Source organism: Siniperca chuatsi, linkage group LG13 (assembly GCF_020085105.1).
Source record: "Siniperca chuatsi isolate FFG_IHB_CAS linkage group LG13, ASM2008510v1, whole genome shotgun sequence".
Classification (NCBI taxonomy): domain Eukaryota; kingdom Metazoa; phylum Chordata; class Actinopteri; order Centrarchiformes; family Sinipercidae; genus Siniperca; species Siniperca chuatsi.
Genome location: NC_058054.1, coordinates 29,139,610 through 29,161,685, shown reverse-complemented (window position 1 = coordinate 29,161,685; position 22,076 = coordinate 29,139,610). Strand labels below are relative to the sequence as shown.

Genomic DNA, 22,076 nt, shown 5'->3' with positions numbered 1-22,076 from the left:
ATACAGGAGCTGCTATCTTGCACTGGTGATGTCATTTGGAGCCAGAGTCTGCGCAGTAATGATCTGAGTCATGGTATTGAGGTCCCTCCCATACACCCAGCCAACGTAATCGCGAGAAGAGCTTAGTTGTCAATTATGACATGAAACCCAGTTTTTATAGCATCATAACTAAGCAGAACCAAACTTATCAGAAAAATTAACACCTGAACATACATCAGCATGATAAGAACTACCCAAAATGAAAGAAACCGTCTTTGGGAAAAATGTATTTGACGTGTACTTTGAGATTTTAGTTTGGCCCATGTCCCATCTGCTAACATGGAGGAGGTGGAGTTTATGACCTATACTGCAGCCAGCCACCAGGGGGCGATCAAGATGATTTGGCTTCACTTTTAGGGAGCTGACATGTCGTCCATCTCTACATATAGTCTATGGTCGATGCTGTAGCCCTGACATGTAGTTTACATTTTTTTGTAGTTTACAACGTCACCAGAGCCTATGCACGTAGCCGCAGTAGGTACAGCGAAGCCCCTTAAAGAACTGTAAATCCAGTTTAATGTCTTGAATTTTCTAACCTGTTCTTAAGTGAACTAAAATATGTAACAATAATTAATAAGCCACAAAGAGGCACCAAACTTATATAGCGTTAACACATTAATCAGTATAAAAAGATGAAGTAGAGTGATTGCATTCACTTCAGGCTATCAGAAATAATCAATATTTATATAAATAATAGAATTGAACTTGCATTAAATTCACCTCGGGGCACCATCCTTAAAGACGGGAAAACAATAGCCAATTAATCAGAATCAGCTTTATTGCCAAGTAGGTTTACACATACAATGAATTTGCTTAGGTATTTTGGTGCAAAACAATAAATATAGTAGAAATATAACGAAATATAAAGCAGGTACTGCAGGTCAAGAATCATAAATTCAGCCTTCAGCTATCAAGCTCCTCTCCTATGGAATCAGGTCCCAGTTTGGGTTCGGGAGATAGACACCATCTCCACATTTAAGAGTAGGCTTAAGACTTTCCTCTTTGATAAAGCTTATAGTTAGGGCTGGCTCAAGTGAGTTCTGAACCACCCCTTAGTTATGCTGCTATAGGCCTAGACTGCCAGAAGACTTCCCATGATGCACCTCTCTCCTCCTCTCTCTCTCCATCTGTATGCATTCTTATCCCATTAATTCATGTTACTAACTCAACATCATCTCTCTCCCTTAGTTTTGTGCTTTCCCGTCTCTCTCCTCTCTCCTTCTGTTGCATTCAGCACGTATTTCTGCCTCCAGAGCTGCAGAGTCTGGATATGTGGTTGTGGGCCACCTACTGCCCCCATGTTCCTGCTCAACAACCGCTACTACAATTATTATTATTAGTCTTGTTTCTATTATTATCATTAAAATTCTATGTGGAATTTGCATTGTACTACTGTATTCTCTCTCTCTCTCTCTCTCTCTCAACCCAACCAGCAGCGGGGGATGGCTGCCCACCCTGAGTCTGGTTCTGCTCGAGTTTTCTGCCTCTTAAAAGGAAGTTTTTCCTTGCCACTGTCGCCAAGTGCTTGCTCATGATGGGAATTGTTGGGTCTCTGTAAATAATATTATAAAGTGTATGGTCTAGACCTGATCCATAGGACAAGTGCAATGAGATAAAACCTGTTATGAATTGGTGCTATATAAATAAAATTTAATTGAATAAACATAAAATATAAAATTGACAATAAGATATTAAAGAATATTAAAACATATTATGAGAAAATAATAAAGATGTACATTATGACTGTTATTTAAATGTTTGTGTAATGTGCAAAACATGGGAAACGTTTAAAAAAAGTTTACAGTATGAGTATACTTGAGGTCTTGGATGATGATGGTGCCCAGGAAGCGGAAGGAATCCACAGTGTAGACAGGGGAGTCACACAGGGTGATGGGGGTGGGTGGGGTTGGGTTCTTCCTGTAATCCACAACCATCTCCACTGTCTTTAGAACATTGAGCTCCACGTTGTTCTGACTACACCAGGTCACCAGGTGGTCAATCTCCCACCTGTAGGCAGACTCATCCCCATCAGAGAGCCCAATGAGGGTGGTGTCATCCGCAAACTTCATGAGCTTCAAGAGCAGAGGGGAAAGAACACAGCCGTGGGGGGATCCAGTGCTGATGGTCCGGGAGTCAGAGACATGTTTCCCCCAGCCCCACGTGCTGCCTCCTGTCAGACAGGAAGTCAGGCACACTTAGCTCGGAGAGCTTGTCCTGCAGTGGAGCCGGGATGATAGTTCTGTAGGCGAACTGCGGGGGGTCCAGGAGTGGGTCTGTGATGGATTTGTGGTGGGACAACACAAGGTACTCAAAAGATTTCATTACCACAGAGGACAGGGTGACGGGTCTGTAGTCTTTAAATCCTGTGGTCTTTGGTTTTTGGGGATGGGGATGATGGTGGAGGTTTTGAAGCGGGTTGGCACATGGCATGTCTCCAGTGAGGTGCTGAAGATGTCTGTGAACACCGGAGACAGCTGATCATTCAATCAATTAATTGATTCAGTCTCATCAAATATCCTAAACTATCAATTTGGAACTGATTAATAATTAAATTAATAACTACAACCAAAATTACCATCAATAGCTAGTAAAGGTTGAAGGGTTTTAGAGTTCTGAATAGTAGAGGTTGGCAGTATAAACACTTGTGTAGCATTAAATAGAGCAGCATGCATATTCAAAAGCATTTATTTACAAGATGCTAAAAGTAAAACACACAATAGGTAATCTAACTAGATGTACTTAACTAAAGAACAATGAGAGTGTGTGTACACATGTGTATATGATAGAGAACGTGTGTGTGAGTGTGTGCGCATGTCGGGTGCGCGCCAGAAAGAATGTGTATGTTTCTTTGTTTAGCCTCTATGTTCTGCGTGCACAAGCATGAATATAAGTGTTAGGTCAGGAACAAATAAAATATGTGAAGCGGGAGCTTTGAGTTTCCTCTCTGCATGTGTGGCTATGTTTAGGGCCAAATTGGAGTACATGCGTGTGCGATTCATGTTTCATGATTCATTATTCAAGATAATGGTGCCAGTTTAGAAAAGAGGAAAGTTAGTTTGCATGCAAGACATAGTAGTTACTGGATGTAACAAGTTCTATGAGTACGTGCGTGAAGCATAACTAACATCAACTTAGCGGTTTGGCTACCCAATAACCTAACTATGAAAAGACATCAAAACAATAAACCTTAGTGAAACCAAATCAATATGTGTATATTGACAAAAGTTAAGCAGTCCTGTGCTTAGCCGTGTCCACTGATATGTTATGCTACGCCCAGTTAAGTTAACACATTACCAGTCCACGGAGGGAGAGGAGTTGCTTTGGTGCTGCATTATTAGCTGGCGATTCTGTCGGTTGTGGATGAGCCAGGCGGGGAAGGTTGTGGATCCAATGTCAAATGATGCAGTCTTTGCTGTGCAGTATTTCGATGGTGCAGGTCGGAGGAAACCGGTTGCCCCTTTGTTCTCCTTACAGAGTTAGCAGCTTGGTGCTGATTTGCTTTGTTGCTCCTGTTGCTTGTAAAGTTAACTAGCAGACTTTGTGTCGTAGCTGCTGGTGCTTAACTAAGCACCAAAAAAGAGTTTGGTGTGTTTGCCCCGAGCAGACTACATGGAGTTCAGTGAGCCATCAGTTAAGAGAGGTGAGCCGGTAAGAGGGTAAAGAGAAAGAACAATAAGGAATAAGGGGAGCTATAGTTTTGTTTGACCTGGTTGGGACATACTCCAGCGATATCAGGTTACAGTTACAGGAAGTGAATGGCTTGCGTTTCACAATAAAAGTTCAGTTTAACTTACACAATAAACGCATTCATCTGTGGAGTTCCAATGGTACCTACACTTGGCTAATGTGTGTTTTCACCCATTATACTGGATACCTGTTTAGAGCCAGGGAACGGATTTATTAATCAGAAAGCTTTCATAGATCCCTGTGGATTTTGTCACCCATCACTTACGTTGGAAACACATTAGAAAGGGATCTTTTAATGACCAGTATTAACAGGGGGAATGATTACAGTGTGCAAAACCTGTTTCAGTGTTCATATGCGCACCTATTAGTTTTAAGACTATACTCATAGATAAATGTGTTTTCCTTGCTTGCTCTGAAACCAAATGTCCAGCTTTGTTTGTGTACTGTGGATGTTAGATAGTTAGTATATACTGACTAAAAGGTCAACAAAATAAAAATAAAAATAAAGGTTAAAAAAAATGTGTGCCTCACCCTCTGTCATCCTCCACTTGCACCCCTACAGAGGTGAACTTGGATGGGTCCTCTGGATCCGGAACCTCCTCTGGTCCATCCACCTACAGGAGACAGACAAGATAAATCTCTAATAATCATGACTAATAATACAATTAAGGCATGGTATTTCATAAAACTCTTGTCTTCTTGTTGTGTAAAGGGGGCCAGAGAGTACCAATTACAATGAAATAATTAAATCGGTTTCATCATAAGAAGGACAGCACTGATTAATTTATGTGAACTTACTGTATGTGAAATCAAAGCTTTGTCAAATTATTCTTGATTTGGATAGGTAATAGTGACTTAGAAAAGAAACAGAAACACAGATATACAGGCTTTACATAATGTGTAAGTAACTGAAGCCCATTATTTCCACTGGCCTCCTATTTGTCTCTCCAACTCCACTGCTGTTTCATAAATACCTGGATGCCTATGGAGAGACATTTGCCTTTCCTGAGTGCTTCTTTCCTGTATCCATCCCGGTGGTCTTCAACAACTGGCCCCCTGCTCAGGACTGAGGGGGTGGGGATGCTGACTGTCATTGTGCTGTTACTGACATGCTGACTGGCTGGTCCATGGACCTACACAATAATAATGAGAGCAGCCATTAAATACATTGTGAATATAATATTCAGAAAAGCAATAAAAATTAGTTTTTATAAATACTTGCTTTTGGAAACATTTTTTGCGTGGCTATAACAAAGTTACAACCTGTTTACTACAAAAAGCAAATGTTGAGTTGTATATTAACAATTCACTTCACAATTTAAAAAACAATGCAAAAACACTAACCTGTGCATTAGCAGCTTCTATGGCAGCTGTCAAGGCCTTCATGCTGTCAATGCTTTCCGTTGAGTTACTGAGGCCTGATTGAATGGTCATGTCACCTCTGGGTCCCTCCTCTTCCATGTATGCATCCTGGTTAGTTTTAGAAAACATGGAACATTGCTTTCAAGTTGAAGTGTTAATATGACCATTAATATCACATAGTATCATTTAGGAAATTTTAATTTTAGGTGAAAACAAAGGAAAACCTTGCAGCCCCATGACTGATGCAGGCCCCCTTGAAATACATCATAGCTGGGGTACGAAACACATTGAGAAGACATAAGAAGCAAAGGGAACCTCAACAACAGCAGAGGCTCATTTTATGTGTAAATCTTATTTATTTATTAATTAATTCATCCATTTCTTTATTTGTTGGCCTTGTGTTTGTCTCTGTTAGCATCTGCTTTGCTGTCATCCTCATTGCATTTCCCACCCCAGCTGTGACAAAATGTGTATGGCCACTGTGTTAATAAAGTAAATAAAACACATGAGAAATTAAGTGCTTTAAAGCTGTATATACTATTGTATGCAGATAATGTCGTATAGAGATAGTAAAACAATTGTCTACAGTAAATATATGAACAGATAAGGCCGGGGTGAAATATGCCTCTTTTAAAGAGTGACTTAACACTAAATCAACTTTCATGAGTTAGTAAATTATGCGTACAGTCACTTCATTACTGTAACAACTGATCCTGGTCCCATTTTATAGTGTTCATTACAACCGAAGAGAGAATCCAGAGAAAGGTCTGTCTCTGTAGGATTCTTTCCATAATGTTGTCAGACACTTAGAATAACAATCTGAGCCTGTTAGTGGCAAAAACAAGTCCACTTTTAGTGGATGTACTTTGACAGGCGCATTTGTCCACAGCAGCCATTGCAGCTAGTTTCACAGCTGCCGGCTGAGGCGTGAAGCCAGAATATTTCGGTGAATTAAGGGTTTGTTTATGTCCAATTCCAACTGAAGTGTGTTTTACGATTTTCTGCGACGTAAAATGACTGTTTTTCTCTATGTAGTCTGGTGGGCCATAGTACCCATTTGTTTTTGTCTTAGATGCTGGTGCACTAGTGCGACATTTAGTGGCAGTGAATGTATGACCTCTGTTCCTTGTGTGCACCATATATGACCATGCCTATGTTTTACTCTTTCACTGTTTCGAGATTCTCCTATGACACTTCAAAGACCAAGACCAAAGGAAAATGTGGTGGGAACACAGGCAGTTCTCATGACAGAGTTCAAGGTCCCCCTTGAACTCTGCCATTACTGTCCCATAAAAAATATACAGACAGACATGGCGATTCCCGATTACGCCAATCGGAGGTCACTAAAGTTAATGTTGAGTCGGTGTGTACATATGCAAAGACTATGTCGGACTCTGTAGTTTTCTCTGGGCCCTGCCAAACCTGACCAGTGATGACATTTTTAGCCGCATGCCTTCATTCTGCCGCTGGCTGTCGAGGTGATGTCCAGCAAACGATGAGGGCTTTGTAGATAATTGGCGGACTTTCTGGGGAAGACCTGGTCTGATTAGGAGAGATGGCATTCATTCCACTTTGGATGGAGCAGCTCTCATATCCAGAAATCTAGCCGAGTTTATTAGTGGACCTAAACCATAACAACTCAGAGTTCAGACCAGGAGGCAAAGTTGCAGTCCTACACGCTTCTCTGCGCTTCCAGAGCAGTTATCCACCCAAAACTCCTTAGTGACGGTGTCTGCCCCCCGACCACTTAAATTAATAAAATTAAAAGTTAACAGAAGAGGAGTTATACATAAAAACCTAAACAAAAACGCTGAAATAGCACAACAAAATTGTTTTCTGGCTGCACCTCCCTCATCTGGTGCAGCAAAAACAATAGGCCTGATTACTGATTACTGGGCCATCATGGAAACAGTTAGGTCAGTTTCAGGTGAAACTAGGCAGGGTAATCAGCAGATACTCAGGAAGACTCCCCCCCTGGGTAGGTCAGACCACAACCTGGTCTACCTCAAACCCTGCTATGTGCCTCTGGTTAAAAGGCAGCCCGCGACCACAAGGACAGTGAGGAGATGGTCAGGGGAGGCCTTTGAGACACTGCAGGAATGCTTTGAGGTGACAAACTGGGATGTACTCTGTGAGCCTCATGGAGAGGACAGTGATGGGCTCACTGAGTGCATCACTGGCTACATTAACTTCTGTGTGAACTGCAATGTCCCAACTAAGATGGTCCATTGTTATCCAAATAACAAACCGTGGGTAACGAAGGACATCAAGGACATCCTGAATGCCAAGAGGAGGGCCTTTACTGATGGTAATAGGGAGGAGGTGAGGGCAATCCAGGCCAACCTGAAGGTGAAAATCAGGGAGGCCAAGGAGAAGTACAGGAGGAAGCTGGAGTGGAAACTCCAGCAGAACAACATGAGAGAGGTCTGGAACGGCATGAAGAGCATGACTGGCTTCAGACCGACTGGCAGCAGAGGAGTTGAAGGCAGCGTGGACAGGGCCAACGAACTTAATCTGTTCTCTAACAGATTCGACACACCGGCTCCTGCTCATCCCCCCTCTAACTCAGCTGCTGTCGGCCCTCAAGCTCCTCTGAGTACTCTGCTCCCCCCTCCCCATCAGGCTAACGGCCCTCTTCTGACTAATGACTCCCCACCTCCCCCACCTGTAACCTCTGCTGTGTGCCTGACTGCTGACCAGGTGAGAGGACAGCTGATGAAACTCCACTCAAACAAGGCTGCAGGCCCCAATGGAGTTAGCCCCAGGGTGCTAAAAGCCTGTGCCCCCCATCTATGTGGAGTCCTTCAACATGTCTTCAACCTGAGCCTGAGTCTTCAAAGGGTCCCTGTTCTGTGGAAGACATCTTGCCTCGTTCCTGTGCCGAAGACGCCACGTCCCAGTGGCTCCAAGGACTACAGACCGGTGGCACTGACCTCCCACATTGAGAGCCTAGTGCTGGAACAGCTGTGGCCCATGGTCAGACCCCTCCTGGACCCCCTTCAGTTCGCCCAGACACCCACCTGGACTTTGACTTCTCCAGTGCTTTCAACACCATCTGGCCAGCCCTGCTGGGTGAGAAGCTGACAGCGGTGCAGGTAGATGCTCCCCTCGTGTCCTGGATTGTTGACTACCTGAATGGCAGACCACAGCATGTGCGCCTGCAGCACTGTGTGTCGGACAGCTTGGTCAGCAACACTGGGGCCACTCAGGGGACTGTCCTCTCTCCCTTCCTCTTCACCATCTACACCACGGACTTCAGCTACCACACAGAGTCCTGCCACCTTCAGAAGTTTTCTGATGACTCTGCTGTGGTGGGATGTATCAGCGGTGGTGATGAGTCTGAGTACAGGGCTGTGGTGGGGAACTTTGTCTCATGGTGTGAGCAGAACCAGCTCAATGCGACAAAGTCTAAGGAGCTGGTTGTAGACCTACGAAGGGCCAAGGCACCAGTGACCCCGGTTTCCATCCAGGGGGTCAGTGTGGACATTGTAGAGGATTACAAGTACCTGGGAGTACACATGGACAATAAACTGGACTGGAATAAGAACACTCAAGTTCTTTACAGGAAGGGCCAGGGCCGCCTCTATTTTCTGAGGAGGATGAGGTCCTTCAACATCTGCCGGACAATGCTGAAGATGTTTTATGAGTCTGTGGTGGCCAGTATTATCCTGTATGCTGTTGTAGGCTGGGGCAGCAGGCTGAGGGTAGCGGACGCTAACAGACTCAACAAACTGATCCGCAAGGCCAGTGACATTGTGGGGGTGGAGCTGGACTCTCTGTCGGTGGTGTCAGAGAGGAGGATGCTGGCCAAACTACATGCCATCTTGGACAGTGTCTCCTACCCACTCCATGACGTGCTGGTCAAACAAAGGAGTACCTTCAGCAGAAGACTCATCCCCCCAAAATGCACCACAGAGCGCCACAGGAAGTCATTCCTCCCTGTGGCCATCAGACTCTTTAACTCCTCCCTCTAAGTGTCAGTCTGTATGACCCTAAGTCACTAAACTGGACATTGATCATTAACATCGCTGCAATACTTGACATAATGGTGCAATATTCTGTGTTAATACTGTGCAATATACTCTTTTCAGTTTAAAATTCCCTATTTATTGATATTTATTCATACTTCTATTACTGCTGTGCAATATCCACCGTCTAATTATAATCTTAATAAGCAACACTTAACTTGACAGTTCATGCACTATTACTTTATACCGTATTATTTTCATCAACCGGTAAATCCACTTTGTACTTCACACTTATTTTAATTTTATACTTATACCCATATATGTTTTGTTTAGTACTGCTATTCCTGTCTGCACTGACGTGATAGTGAGCTGCTGTAACAAAAGAGTTGCCCTCGGGGATCAATAAAGTATTTCTGATTCTGATTATCTTTGATCAGGATTTGTCCTTCAATTCCCACATGAAACAAAATTCAAGGACTACCTTCATTCACCTACACAATGTTGCGTAGACTGATGCCGAAAAACTAGTGCATGCATTTGTTACTTCTAGGCTGGACTATTGCAATTCCTTATTATCAGGCTGCCCGAAAAATTCCCTTAAGACTCTCCAGTTGATCCAGAATGCTGCGGCACGTGCACTGACAAGAACTAGGAAAAGTATTAGCTTCTCTGCAATGGCTCCCTGTAAAATCCAGAATAGAATTTAAAATCCTTCACCTCACCTACAAAGCTCTTAATGGTCAGGCACCATAGTATCTTAAATATCTCATAATACCATATTACCCGACTAGAACAATGCGCTCCCAGAATGCAAGGATACTTATCAAGCTCCTCTCCTGTGGAATCACATCTCAATTTGGGTTTGGGAGATAGACACCATCTCCACATTTAAGAGTAGGCTAAAGACTTTCCTCTTTGAAGCTTATAGTTAGGGCTGGCTGGGGTGAGCCCTGAACCATTCCTTAGTTATGCTGCTATAGGCCTAGACTGCCGGGAGACTTCCCATGATGCACCTCTTTCCTCTCTCCTTCTCTCGCTCTCCATCTGTATGCATTTTTATCCTATTACAGCATGTTACTAACTCGACATCTTCTCTTTCCTGTAGTTTTGTGCTTTCTCATCTCTCTCCTCCTGTCGCTTTCAGCAGGTATTTCTGCCTCCGGAGCTGCAGAGACTGGATCTGTGGTTGTGGGCTTGCTGCCCCCGTGTTCCTGCTCGAGAACTGCTACTACAGTTGTTGTTATTGGCTCTGTTAATACTAATACTGTCATTATTTTTCCTATAGCTGTCATTTCTATTATTATTATTAATTTATTAATATTACCACTACAATTCCATTACTACTATTTAAAAAAATTCTAGGTGGTCTTTGCATTGAGCCTCCCTCTCCCCCACTCCCAAAATCTCTCTCTCTCCCTCTTAACCTCTCTTAACCTCTCTCCTCTCTCTCTCTCTCTCTCCAAACCTCTCTCTCTCTCTCTCTTTAAACTTAACACGGCAGTGGTGGATGGCCGCCCACCATTGAGTCTGGTTCTGTCCTGTTAAAAGGAAGTTTTTTCTTGCCACTGTCGCCAAATGCTTGTTCATGGTGGGATTTGTCGTAAAACCTAAAAAATACACTCTACCTGCTCTCTGAAACATTAATTAAAGATGGATCACCCATTTATTAATGTCAGATAGGCTAATTAAATGTGACACATTTGTTATGAGGGGATTCTTGGGCTGGGTCAAAACTGACAGTGTGTAAGGGTTAACTTCCCTATACTTTACTATAACAGATTTAGACCAAACCTGTCTGAGAGCCTTCACGGTGAAAGGTGAACACCTCTATCAGATAACTCACAGATGACTTTGTATCTGAAAAGTGCAGACACAGGTAACATACTGTATGTTCTCAGCCCTGTAAGCTGTACAAAATAAAGAAGAGATACAGATGGGCACAAAACAGCCTGGAACAGTACCAGGAAGTAATGGTCAGTGAAGAAATCCAGTCTCTTCTAGACTTCTTTCTGGTCCAGGTCTACCCTCAGAATACAGAAGGTGTAGAGCTGTGTCTGGTAAACATTAACCACATATTTGATAATTTGGCCTCATTATCAAATTTAAAATGCAAAACAAAAACAACAAAAGAAAATGGACAGGGAAAAGTGGTTTGATTCAGACTGCAAAACCATTAGGAAGACATTAAGAAAAGTCTCAAAAACAGGAATCCAGACTGCCAGGAGCTCTGCCTTAGTTACTGTGAGACTCTAAAACAATATAAAAACACACTGAGAACAAACAAAGAACAATATCTACAAAACCAATTACAATTAATTGAAGTGTCTCTGGGGTCAAATACATTCTGAGAAAATTGGAACCTATTTACCAAGAAGCATTACAATGAATAGTCCATTCAAACGAGATACGTGGAAAAGGTATTTTGAAGAGCTCTATAGAAAACCTCCAAAGAATCAAGCTCAAGAGCATATTTAAGAAAAACTGAAAGATCTTGAAAGAGCTATTAAGAATGATCATACTCATGGCTTCATCTACAGCATTGCTGCTCAGCAGCTGCTGTCTCCCTCTCAGTGTTTCTGCTTGGAGGAGACACACAGCAGAGCTGAAAACTCTATCTTACAGCAGCAACGTGGGGGCCTGCGTAAGATTTCTGCAGCAAAGCTTAGCGCCAACGGCAACTACACAATGCCTGCCAGCTAACGTTAAGAAGCAACTAAGGAAGTTAACGCTGAGCTAACTGTAAGGAGAACAACAGACAAAGTGACTCGTTCCTCCATCTGCACAGACAGACTGCTTCAATCGGAACCAACATTCTTCCTTGCCTGGCTCATCCAGCGGAACTGCCAGATAACAGCAGCACCTTCAAAGCAACCTTCTCTTCCTTCACGAACTGGTAACATAACTGGGCATAACAGAGTAACAGTGTACATGGCTAAGCACAGGACTGTTTAACTAATGTAATGTTATATGTGTTGATTTATTTTTCTGAGGTTTATTGTTATGATGTGTTTACACACATGCCAAGTTGATGTTAGTCATGTTCACACAGACACAGGGTTGTGCATGCAACTAACTATCCTCTTTTAACCTGGCACTGTTTATCCCACATAGTTCACACACCTACTTCAATTTGGCCTTTTAACAAAGCCACACTCTTGCTGCCATTTTGAATTACCTTTCTTTTGTTTGGCCAGTTTGGACACACATACACACACACACACACACACACACCTACACTTAGGAGTTTTTCCTTATTTAAATCAAGGGTCTAGAAGGTGTTGTATTTTGTATAGCTTGTAAAGACAAGACAAATGTGTGATTCTGGGCGATATAAATAAAACCGACTTCACTTGACCACCTGAACGCAAATACCTGTAAACATGACTTGGTCTTCTGATATATTAGCAAGGGTTTCCTGAACATATCATTAAGCAAGTGAGTGATGCACAATGTGTTAGAAAAGGGCTGCAATGGAGTTGAATCCTCAAAAGCAGGCAAAAGAAGGCTGCATTTCTCTGCTGCAATAGGAAGAGCCTTTAGAAGCCTTGTTGTCCTGTTACATATTCTGTCTTGACATTTCAGGCGTAGCCGCTGAACTAGGAAGCAGCATATATGGTGTTATACAGCAATCACTGACTGGGTTGTACCATAGACTTTATATAAAGATGGACGACGGGTCTCAACTTCCTTCCACTGTACAAAAATGAAGCCAAAATATCCTGGATACGGGAATTGAGGTCCTGCCCATACACCTGGCCGACTCAATCACAGGCAGAGCTCAGCTGTCAATCGTGCCATGTAACCCCCTTTTAATAGCATCAAATAACTAATTAGAACCAAACTTATCAGAAAAATGAACACTTGAACATACATCAGCGTGATAAGAACTACCTAAACTGACTGAAACCATCTTTGGGAAAAATGTATTTGACGTGTACTTGATTTATTAGTTTGGCTCATGTCCATCCGCTAACATGGAGGGGGCAGGGTTTATGACCTATACTGCTGCCCGCCACCAGGGGGCGATTGAGATGTTCTGGCTTCACTTTGGGGAGCTGACATGTCGTCCATTTTTATCTACAGTCTATGGGTTGTACACATTGAATTTTTTATTTTTCCATTAGAGTGAAAGTTATATGTACTGTATATCCACAGAAATGGGGCTCAAAACATTTCTGATAACAGGTCCAGTGAATTTAAAGTGAGAAAAATGGATCTTTTGCTGAACAGTGGCCACAAATAAAAATTGTATGGCAAATGCTAAAATGTAGTGTAACAGTAGCACAAGCAGAGAAGAATCATAAAGTCAGCAAAATGACTAAGTGATGTCAGTAACACAGCATGTATCTAAGGTTTGCTAATATTAGCCACAATACGCTACTGGTCATACCAGAAGGTTGCAGCAACAAAACCCCTGAGTGTATTAAACTGAGTGAGTTGTAGTGCGTATGAATTCAACTTTACATTTGTAAGAGAGAGAGTGTTGTTCATCCTTTTAAAAGCTAATAACCTAATTATGGTAGACTTATCAGTGTTCCTTTCTATTACTGACGTTCTCAGGAAATCTGTCAATGTCTTTCCTTGTTATACTAATAAAACCTTGTTTTTTTTGGTAGTTTCCTAGGACTGGTATTTTCAAGCGACTTGGTGCAGGTGTTTGTGCCTCCAGAGATGAAGTTGGGTTCTTCTTTCCTGTCCAAACTGTCCACATTTCAAAGTGTGTGCTTCCATATGTGCTGTGTGTGAATAAGCCCTCAGGGTAGTTTCACCCTTACCAATAATGTTTATTAATTCACAGATAGATGTTCTGGTGTTCTGTAACTACATGAGGGGAAGAAATAAAATAACAGACTCAGCCTTTGTGCAGTACCTGTGCGGACTCTGTGCTGCTCTGGGCTGTGATGGAGATGTAGGGCTTGGAGGCTGTGGAGCAGGTGGAAGTTCGGGGCGGCACTGGTGGAGGGGTTTTCTTATAGGTGGTGATGCAAGATGAAACTACAAAGAATGAGAAAAATGGAGGGAAAATGAGAGGGAGAGGAAATAAGATGTGTTAAAATTACATAATGTATAAATACAACTTGCAAACACTGCACCCAAAATATCCTTTGACCTGTTTGTTTCCCTATCACCCTTTTCTATAACATTTAATAAAAGAAGGAGGCAGAAAATGCTCCTGCACTGTTACTGTATGAGATGTGCTGTAATCTCAGAGGCCACGTACCCATATACAAACACAATAGAGAGCTTGTTAAAACTCCATCGGTATTGTCCTCTGATATGTTATACACAGTAGTTTTTCATTTCAGTCAGGACACTCATTAAGTTTTAACCATATATTGCAGCTACATGCATTTTAGTGTGGTGGTGTGGCTCTGCTCATGTGATGCTCTGGAACAAATCTGATCAGTTTAACACGGACAGTGCCTGAGCTCATAAACCCCCCTGGCACAGCCTGAGATACGCAATATTTAAAGAACATGAACATATGTTAAAAACATTCAACATTCATGTACAACTAAATTCTGATACAGAAGAAAAGAAAAAAAGAAAGAAGACATACTTTATTAATCTTTATTGTTATTTTACACACCCAGGCCCGAAATACACACATGCACAAACAGGCCTTACTCAAGGGCACCTCGGCAGTGCCCAGGAGGTGAACTGGCACCTCTCCAGCTACCAGTCCACCCTCCGTAATGACTGGTCCGTGCTGGACTTGGACCAGCCATCTGAGTGACAGAAGACCAACCAGAGGAATCATTCCACTGTCACTGAATCCATTTACATGTTTCCAGACTGCAGGTCCATATTTAAAAAGATAAAAGTGATTAAACATAGAATCACACAGATACATGTCATAAATATCCCACCAAAATCATACACAGCACAATAACAAACATCACAATTTAAAACTTTTCAGCATTAATTATTCACAAAATGCACCAATACTGCGGATGATGACTGTGTTCTGCAGATTGGAAATAAGCTTGACTTATCTTAAAGATCAAATACCATGATATACAGCGAACAGTGACACAGCATGTAATGTAACTAACATTAGCTAGGTTGTAGGTTAGCTTAGCTTGGTTGTGGGTTAGCAGACTGTCCCTACAGCTGCTGCTGCTAAGCTAACAGCCAGAGAGGACGAGACGGTTTCCCAGAGCAGCACAGCAGCTCCAGACAGCGACGCTCACAACTCTCCTGCTGCTATAGCTAGTATTGGATTAGAATCACATACCCCACCTTTAATAAAGTGTATAAAGAAATGGGAAACAGATTCAACTGAATAGAATGCAGTATACAGTATAGTATATGGCATGGGATACCACAAGAGTTACATGAGTCAAATCTAATACCAGAGAAGCGTTGTTGGAGATATTCTACTAACAGTATTTTGGGGACAGTCCTTACCAGAAAAATGACAACATTGGTCATTTGTTCAAACACTTAACATAACCAATGTTTATGTTTTCCTTGCAAGTGTTGTCATGTGAATAAAGACTTGTTTGTCAGATGCAAAGGTAAGTGTAGTGTTTGTTGTCATACTGCCACAAATACATTGGAGACAGCAGTTAACATCCCATTTCATTCCAACAATAAATGGTTTCTTTTAACCATGAACCATGATCATTCCCTTCAAACCATAGAGTTTGAAAATCAGAAAATGCTCACATGAATCATTTTTATAACAAAGTATGTTTTATTAGAGAATGCTCATATAGGTCATTTTGGAATGCAGTTGTTTAGTCGTTTCTTGACAGGAGTTTTGTTTTTGACAAAACTATGCATTTCAGGCTAAAGTACAATACTTGAAGGGGAACTCCACTGATTTTACACATCAAATTTGAAAATGAAAAAAATCTGAGGGTGTGGAGTAGAAACAAGTGAGCTTACGAGACCTCTGTAGCCCGCTGCTCATCTCTGCTTGAGATGAGGACACTGACTTTCTGCTTTGTTCCGTGCAGATGCTCTTCTCCCTTGCTCTCTATTTAGCTGTTATTTTTACCACTTTACTTTTTTCTAACTACAACACATTCAAGGAGGTTTCCTATAATAACTAAATCATTGGGAGGATAATTTATGACAACTGATTATCTTTAAACAGCCTTCTGCTACCCACAACATTAACTTGACCCAAACAGTAAATGAATTGTTACAGAATATCGCACTGGAGAAGTCTTCTGAACTCCACAGCACTCTTCCAATGTCTTCTGCCAGTGAGTTAGCTCATCAGAACTCCACTCAAAAAGATTTAAATGGACAACTAACTCTAAATGACACCATAACTTTCCCAAGACTCACTGAAACGAAACCAGTGATGTGCTATGAATGGGATTTCTTCCTGCTGGAAGAATCCGGGTGCTAAACCTGAAGATAAGTGCACGGCTGATTTCCCACAGAGGGCAACATTTATGGAATTCAGCTCAGCCGTTGACCCTGGACATCTGGAACACAGACTACAGTCATCCCCTACAGCGATAGTCTGTCCTCAACTGATAAATCAACACCACAAAAGTAATCAAATGATTGAACATGTGGGGACCAGTGATGTTTGCAGAGAACATCAGCAGCCGCAGTCGGCTTTCAGCCCTGTGACAAAAAACTTTAAATTGGCAGATAATGCTTTTAAAAAACTAAATTTAGCTTTATTCTTTGGCAGGCAAATATTTTTTAATTAATAATTTAATTATCAAGCACAATATTGAAATCATATTTTTAACTGAAACTTGGTTAGACCAAGATAACAGTGCAGCTGTTCTTATCGAGTCTACCTCTCCAAACGTCAGTTTTATGAGCAAAGCTAGAGTGCATTAGAAAGGAGGTGGAGTTGCTGTTTTATTTAATGATTCCCTCCAATGCAAGAAGGTGTCTTATGGACATTTTGCTTCTTTTGAATATGTGGCTCTTAAGTTGAATTCCTCTTCTCAAGCTATATTTCTAAATATCTACAGGCTGCCTAAATACTCTGCAAACTTTTTTGATGACTTTACTGAGCTGCTGTCTATAATCTGTATTGACTTTGACTGTGTAGTCATTGTTGGTGATTTAACATCCATGTTGACAACCTCCAGGACAGAGGGACTAAAGAACTGTGTTGTGTTCCTGATAACTATGGACTGACTCAGCATGTGACGGAGCACACACACAAGGTGCACACTCTGGACTAAATCATCTCCACGGGTCTGAACATTTCTAAGACTGTGGTGACTGATGTTGCTCTCTCTGATCATTCCTGTGCTATCTCCGTGCACACAAATGTTCATCACAAACATTGTTCATCACAATGTTAATCACAAACCGGTACATCAATGAAAACACCAGTGAAATATTTATTCGGGCTGTCTGTTCCACACGCGCCCTCTCTGGGGTCTTGTAAATAATTTCACTTGTTATTGAATGCTGTTGCCTCGACTCCTAATTTTGAAGTGAAACCACTGAAAAGGCTGAACACCTTCTTGGACCTAAACAGCTGTTTTGACGTTTTCCAGTCAGGATTTCGACCACACCACAGCCCTGAGACTGCTCTTGTTAAGGTCTTGAATGACATCCACTTAAACACAGACAGTGGCAGAATCTCAGTCTGCATTTGACACGGTTGACCACAACCCTAGATTGACTGGAAAACTCGGTTGGACTTCCTGGCAGAATGCTAAACTGGTTTATATTTTTGCTTAGTACTTATGTTCCTGTGTGCACTGCAGTGACAGTGAGATGCTGTAACAAAAGAGTTTCCCCTCGGGGATCAATAAAGTATTTCTGATTCTGATTCTGATAAATCCTATTTGAAGGACAGGGGCTACTTTGCGTCGATCGATAATTACAGATCTGAGCGGACAAAAATGACGTAGAGTTCCCCAAGGCTCCATTCTGAGGCCTCTTATGTTTAACATCTACACGCTCCCACTACGTCAGATTGTGGAAAACAACAAAATATCTTATCATAATTATGCAGATGACACACCAATTTGGATATTGCCGGGTAACTATGGTCCAGTACAAGAGCTGAGTAAGTGCATTTAACAAATCAACGATTGGATGTGCCAGAATTTTCTCTGGTTAAACACAGATCCAACAGAAAAAAACATTTTGGAGCCAAAGAAGAACGATTAAAAATTAGCGCTCAGCTTCAGTCACTAACGTTAAAGACCGAAAATCAAGCCAGAAATCTTGGTGTAGTCATGGACCTGACCTGAATTTCAACAGCCACATTAAGACAACTACAAAGTCAGCCTACTGCCACCTGAAGAGGATTTATGTCTCAGCAGGATTTGGAAAAATGTGTCCTTACATTTATCTTCAGTCGACTCGACTACTGTAACTCTACTGTCTTAATAAAAAGTTGATCAGACAGCTGCAGCTGATTCAGAACGCTCCAGCCAGAGTCCTCACTAAGACCACATCAGTCCAGTTCTGAGGTCTTTACACTGGCTTCCTGTTTGTCAAACAACTGATTTTAAAATACTGCTGTTGGTTTATAAAGCACTGAATGGTTTAAGTGATCTGCTGAAACAGGGAAACTAAACATGGAGAAGCAGCATTCAGTTTTTATGCACCACATATCTGGAACACAATCCCAGAAAACGCGGCTCCTCTGCTGCCTGGTTCACTGAAACTTTGACGTCAAACCAGTATTTTTATACAACTATATTTGAATTTGGAGAAGCAGGAGCGAAGAATCAGAAAACAAAAAAATGCAGAAAATCCAATACAGTAATCTTAAATTACACAAAGTAGAAGAATGTCACTCAGGTCCACATTTTTAACCTGACTGCTGTTTTCAGGTAAGTAAAAAATGATATAAGATATCACAATATGACATGATAAAAAACAAAACCATTTTATCTTATTCTCCTCTCTTCCTCAGCTCTTATTTGTTTACTCGTTCTCTTCTTTCTTTCTCTAAAGAATTTGCTGTAAAGATGTGTCCTACTTTATTTTCTTCTGCCAACTCCATGTTTAAATTTGATTTCAATAAACAGGCTTAGAATTCAATTTACTTTAATTGATTTTCAATTTCCATATCACAGTGGAGGAGATTAGAGAGGAGGGAAAAGTTAAATTCTTGATAATTACCCTCACTCAATTGGACTCTAATCCATTTTGTAGTGTGGATGAGTGAAAGCCTTGTTGGATTACTGTTGCTTTGAAACTGGAGTCTGTCCTCTGCAGGCCCACTGGTGGAGCTGTCACTAAGCACGCACACCACCGACAGTACATCCAGTACTTTTTTATTCCATGCTGCAGTGGAACAGAGCAATTTCATTTTATCCATTTGCAGTGTTGATTGTTGTTGACAATCTATATCTATGCTTCTTATTTAGCCAGTGACTCCAAAAAATCCAAAAATAGACATGAAATTATTTATTCATTGCTTGTGTGTTCATAAATATCATGCAGCCTGAGGGGGAAATAAACCAACATGTTAGCTATGCAGTTAGCTGCTGATAAATCTAAATATCAGTGCCCCGCTGGGAAGAAAACAGCGAGATAAACAATACACAGACACATATAGCAACAAAACACTGTCTCACACAAATATTAACCCTGTGACGGCCCACCCAAGTTTGTAACAACCCTTTTCACAGTTGCTACTGAAAAGATCAAATATTAAAACTCTCTGACCTCCAAGTCACAGCACTACACTGTATTACAATATTTTTAGCCATGCTAGTGGAATGGGTCCAAGGAAGGCAATGTCGGTCAGTCCACCACTTTGGTCCAGTCTGAAATATCTCAACATTTGGTAAAGGCATTCATGGAGCCCAGGGGATGAATCCTAATGATTTTGGTGATCATCTGACTTTTCATCTAGTGCAACCCGCAGGTGGACATCTTCAGTTCAGAGTAAAAAACATTGTGAGCATGTTAGGATGTTAACTTTTAGCTCTAAGCACTGCTTTGCCTAATTACAGCCTCACAGAGCTGCTAGCACCTTTCCGACGTTAGATTTAGGAGGGCTGCGTCCGACCATTTCTGTAACTTTCCAAAACAGACAATCTGACATTAACACCCACTTGACACTGTGATTGGCCAGGCGTGCAGAGGTGAGGGAGTAAGCTGTTCTTTTCATGTGTGCAACTGAATGCAACACGATGAATGTCTTCCAGGGCAGCCTTAAATAAGACGTCATCATTCCAGCTAACCCTGTGTATTGTGTATACTGGCCTTAATTTCTTTATACTGCACATAATAAACACCAATATTTGCAGGAAATGCCACATTTTGTTATCCAAGAAAATTATTATTATAATCTGAGCCACACTGATAAAAATAAACATTCTCTCATATAGAAAAAGCAGGGCTGTAGCCAAGAGCTCTGAAGTCAAGTCTGAAACATGTTTGAGCAGTTTTAAGACAGTGCCCATTCAATATTGCTCATACTGTTGTCTTAAAGCTAGGGTAGGTAATGTATTTCAGAAGCACTTTTTGTTGTATTTGTTGAAATTCTCTTCTTATCCCGACAGCAATGAATCAAATGCTCTGAAAAAATGAAAACAATCCGGTATCTGTGGCTGTCGCAGGCCTGTAATAAGCACGTCCAGTTATTTCATATGAAATGCATCTACCTGCCTACCTGTGCACTCTGCCCGTGCACTCATTGCGCATGAAAATGTGTTTTGGGGGAGTGGCTTGGAGGGAGGCCTGGAGGGAGGGGGTGGGATTTTTTCAGTTGGATAATTTCAAAATCTAACTGTCTTGCTAGTTTCTCCAACGTTACCTACGCTAGCTTTAATGTTGTTCATGGGTATTATAATTTGATCTAATCAAATACTGCGATACAAATATCAACTGATTTAACTCAGAGGGGGAGAGCTTGATGTTCTTCAGAAATAAAAATGAAGGCGTTTTTATATGTAAAATTGCCTAAATGTTGGGATATTTTCTAAAATTTTGATTACAGCTCTGACAAAATATAATTATATGTATATATATGACAAAATATAATGCACAATGTTATTTTATAATATGAAAGCCTGATATCTTTCCACACATCTGTGTGTCACAATAAAATGAGAATGCTTGGTCGTTACATGGCAAAGCCACACTATGGAAAATTTGCATTATCTGCATTTGTTAATGACTGTGATATTATACAAATTCAAACCCGTGTTTTAGTGAACCAAGGCTACTAAAGCTAGAGTGTGGGACTTTTACATATGAATGAACGTCCGTTACATTCAAGCCCTTGCCAAACGAGTTCACACAATGCTGGTTAAGCCGCCAGGTAAATCTTTCTGTATTTGGCAGTATAAAGAGTTTTTAAATCTGTGGCAACATTCCCGTGCTGGCGCACCGGTAATAATGCGTTTTACGCCAACCAGCAGCGATTGATTTGCCAGAGCAGAAGCGGGAAGCAAACCAGACCCATGTAGAGAGCTCTGCGATTGCTTTAAAAAAAAAAGGTCCATTGGAGAGAATGTTATTTATTGAGAACTGTTTATTTTGTTTCTTATGATTGTATAGTTTGTGTTAATATGCTTTGGCAACATTGTACTATATGCAGTCATGCCAATAAAGCCACTTGAATCGATATTGACTGGGGATGACGCAACTCTCTCTCTACATGGCTCTGGAGCAACACCCAGGAGTAAAACCTAAGAAGCCTCCAAGAAAAGTGTCTGATGCTCCAGATAAAAAAAGAAACTCGGCGTTCAGAGGATGGATTACTGTCAAAACAGAAAGCGATCGACGGCGAGGACAAACACGGAAAACCGTTGGTGTAGCTTTAGCCACGTCGACAGTGTTTGTGTAATTACTCCAACTGCCAGAAGGGGGAGACAAAAGTTCCGCACTGCAGCTTTAAACAACATTTTTCAGAATCCAAACACACACAAAATCCTCACTACCTCATTCAAAGATGTCAGAAACAGATAAGATGAGTAAACAGAAAGAGAGACAGTGGCTAAACAAAACTAAACAGGAACTGAAACTTCAACTGGTCGTATTTAGTTGTGGTTACTTACTAAATTAAAAATATAACACTCACTTAAGGCTGAAATGTCCACAGTGGCAGGATCC

General features: G+C 41.4%; 1 protein-coding gene across 14 annotated transcripts in view; it reads right to left on the bottom strand.

Annotated features, from left to right (window-relative positions):
• Positions 1–22,076, bottom strand: part of LOC122886730 (disks large-associated protein 1-like) — a 185,780-nt gene that overhangs the window by 31,856 nt on the left and 131,848 nt on the right. For 12 of the 14 annotated variants that reach the window (XM_044219266.1, XM_044219267.1, XM_044219260.1 and 9 more), the window contains 4 exons: positions 13,927–14,051; positions 5,071–5,196; positions 4,701–4,859; positions 4,258–4,340 (listed from right to left, as the gene is read on the bottom strand). In XM_044219266.1, coding sequence (XP_044075201.1) covers positions 4,258–4,340; positions 4,701–4,859; positions 5,071–5,196; positions 13,927–14,051 — 493 coding nt within the window. Of the gene's footprint in view, positions 1–2,172; positions 2,495–4,257; positions 4,341–4,700; positions 4,860–5,070; positions 5,197–13,926; positions 14,052–22,076 lie in introns of those variants that run through there. The other 2 variants (XM_044219272.1, XM_044219271.1) reach the window with 2 other exon arrangements.